Source organism: Bison bison, unplaced genomic scaffold (genome assembly GCF_000754665.1).
Source record: "Bison bison bison isolate TAMUID 2011002044 unplaced genomic scaffold, Bison_UMD1.0 scf7180017864538, whole genome shotgun sequence".
In the NCBI taxonomy this organism is placed as follows: domain Eukaryota; kingdom Metazoa; phylum Chordata; class Mammalia; order Artiodactyla; family Bovidae; genus Bison; species Bison bison.
Window position 1 is genome coordinate 69,050 of NW_011495086.1, and position 3,226 is coordinate 72,275.

Here is a 3,226-nt window from a genome sequence, read left to right on the forward strand (position 1 = left end):
TGACACTGCGTGCTCTGCTGGCTCCTGTTAGAACACGTGCCTGTGGGAGCAGGGCCGTGGCTGGGCAGCACTGGCCCGCGGAGCTGCTTGGTAGCTACTTGAGTGAGTGGCCTCAGAGCAGACTTTCAAAGCCCAAAGCCGGGACCCCTGCGTCTTTGCATCTTGAGTAGTGTGTCCTGTGTCCCCATCGCTGAAGCCCCTGTCGGTGTCGTGTGGGTGGCACCCAAGGTGCCTCGGTGCATCCCGGCTGGCATGGTGGGCCTGCAGAGCGCACTGAGATAAGGCCATCATTTTGGGTACTCTTGACAGTTTACTCATTGATTTTTGGAGGCCTCCAGATTTGGGTCTTGTCTTCATTTCGTGATACATCAATTTGTACAAAGTTGGCTTAAATTTTCTCTACCACATAGTTCGTCAGTTTCCTCTCTCATGCCAGGATAACAAAACCTGTCATTACATCCAACATGTCTCTGATTTGTAAGGTTCCCCAAACTAGTCTGAACGCGTGTGGAGGAATAGGAAGGGAGAGCTGGTGGCGTGGCGTGGCTGCGTTAGACGTGCAGTACACTGTGGCTTTCTCCCCTCTCCAGTTTGAAAAGAACAGCCGATCTGATCTGCTGCTCAAGGAGCTCTATGTGGAAAATGCTCACCTGACAAAAGCGCTTCAAGTCACTGAAGAGAAGCAACGGGGTGCCGAGAAAAAGGCCCGATTCTTGGAAGAAAAAGTTAGAGCTCTCAGCAAACTGCTCAGCAAGATTGCTACAGCATCCCTCGCTGTGTAGACTGCTTTTCTTCCTGGAGTTCGTTTTGAAAGAACATCTTTAAAGTAAACCACTGTGATGCTGTAACTTATTGTGGCTCACTGGCTGTACACCCCTGGATAGACGAGGATTGTGATTCTGTTTATCTCACAAGCATTTAATGAAGGTCTGTGTGCCAGAGGCTGGGGAAACAGGTTGGAAAAGACTACTTTTTTTTTTTAGTGGTCCTTGGGTAACTTCCAGAGTTACATTCCTAATTTTGCTACTGACAAGCAAAACAGATTATGGGGTTCCCAGCAAGGTAAATGGTAAAATAAAGCAATTTTAATGTTGCACTTCTGACCTTGGCTACAGAGATTCAAATGCAAAGTCAGGGCTCTATAGTTTTACCATTGCACTGTTAGTGCTATGGGTTTAGTCACTGGCATTCTCGTTGGTGGATCGATAGAGACACTCCAGAAATGTACTTTCTGTGACTTTCAACTGGCGATAAGGGATAGAGGAAGGAAGCCTTTTTGTCAGGGCCTGTTCCACCACGAGGGAGTCTAGACAGTGCTGGTATTTTAGGGCTGTGGACTCAGGGAGGATGGTATCCATTGTGAATGCAATCTTTTCCTCATTGAAATGTCATCACACTGGAAAGTGTATGATATGTTTAAAAAAAAAAAGGGAAAAAATATAGTTTTATATCCAAGATATACATAAAGTATGGTCATTTGGTTTATCAGAATAAACTACTGTAATATGAAGTCACTGTATTTGCAATAAAATCCTTTTCTATTAAAACCGATTAACTTCTAGATATTTTTTAAACTAAAATATTTCAGAGATAGAGAAAAATAGTTCTATAGGAAGCACTCATATGTACTACGTGAACATGCAGATGTGTTAAGGACGTTGTTACAGCATCCTGGACAGAGGCCCAGTCCCTGTTCTACTGCAGCCAACCTCTCTCCCCGTCCTGGTGGCCTCCGCTGTCCCGAAGCTGCTCCACGCCCCCTCCTCTCCGTCTGTCTGCACATTTACTGTCCCTGCTTGAATGAGAAAAGCCTTAAACCGGGGGAATAGATGGAAAGATCAGATCTGGGGTAGGAGGACTCAACAACATAAAGTGGGCTCTTCTCTCCATGCAACTCTGGTCGCTTAACCTATGACAAAGGAGGCAAGGATGGACAGTGGAGAAAACCCTCTTCAATAAGTGGTGCTGGGAAATCTGGACAGCTACAGTAAAAGAATGAAATTAGGACATTCTCTGATACCATACACAAAAATATACTCAAAATGGATCAAAGACCTAAATGGAAACTTTTAGAGGAAAACATAGGCCGAACACACTTTGAGGGAATTCTCTGGCAGTCCAAGGGTTAAGACTTGGCACTTTCACTGCTGTGGGCCTGAGTTCGATCCCCGGTCAGGGAACTAGGATCCCACAAATCACATGGCACAGCCAAAAAAAAAAAGCACTCTGACATAAATTGCAGAACTATCCTTTTTGATCCATGTCTTTGAGTACTGAAAATAAAAATAAAAATAAACAAATGGGACTTAATTATACTTAAAAGCTTCTGCACACCAAAGGAAACAAAAACAAAATAAAAAACTAACAGGGAAAAAATATTTGCAAAGGCAGCAACTGACAAGGGATTAATCTCCAAAATATACAAATGTAGCTCTATGTCAAAAAAATAAAAATAAAAAACCAAAAACCCGATTTAGAAATGGGCAACACAAATAAATAAAAATAAAAAATAGAAATGGGCAGAAGACGTTAGTAGACAGTTCTCCAAAGAAGACAGACAGATTGCCATGAAATGATGGCACGTGAAATGATGGTCAGCATCACTAATTATCAGAGAAATGCATGACAGAACTGCGATGAGGTATCACATCACACTGGTCAGAGTGGCCGTCATCCAAATGTCTACTAATAATAAAGGCTGGGGAGGGTGTAGAGAAAAGGAAACCTTCCTACATCATTGGTAATACTGTAAATTGGTACAGCCACTATGGAGAACAGTATGGAAATTCCTTAAAAAGCTGAAAATATACTAGAACTACTGTATGATTCAGAAATCCCACTCTGGGGCATATATCTGGAGAAAACTATAATTCAAAAAGATACACATACTCCAGTGTTCATTCCAAACTCCCTTCCCATCCAAGGTTGCCACATCCCATTGAGCAGAGTGCCCCATGCTACACAGTAGGAAAGACAATTGAGTTTTCAACCTTGGGTCCATCACTTACTGTCTGAGTGACTTTGGTGAGGTTACTTAACCTTTCCGAGGGGAGCAGCTACTCACCCTCTGCTGGAGGAACCAGGGAGATGGGTTCCCTCTGTCCCCTCCCCAGCAGCGCATTCCTTGGCCCTGGTCCACCGGTACTTTGTCTTGTCCAGGCAGACGTGTTTAGGCCTGAGTTGTGCTCCTCTTCAGTCGAGGACCTTCATCATTAGCCTTCCTCTA

The 3,226-nt window shown here is 43.9% G+C and overlaps 1 protein-coding gene across 1 annotated transcript in view; it reads left to right on the forward strand.

The window, feature by feature from the left end:
• The window catches only part of LOC104982716 (ninein-like protein), a 27,625-nt gene extending 26,074 nt beyond the window's left edge, over positions 1-1,551 (forward strand). The window contains exon 6 of the mRNA XM_010832137.1: positions 591-1,551. Within this exon, the coding sequence (XP_010830439.1) occupies positions 591-782 (192 nt within the window). The 3' untranslated portion in view covers positions 783-1,551. The remainder of the gene's footprint in view (positions 1-590) is intronic.
• Positions 1,552-3,226: the final 1,675 nt, after the last annotated feature.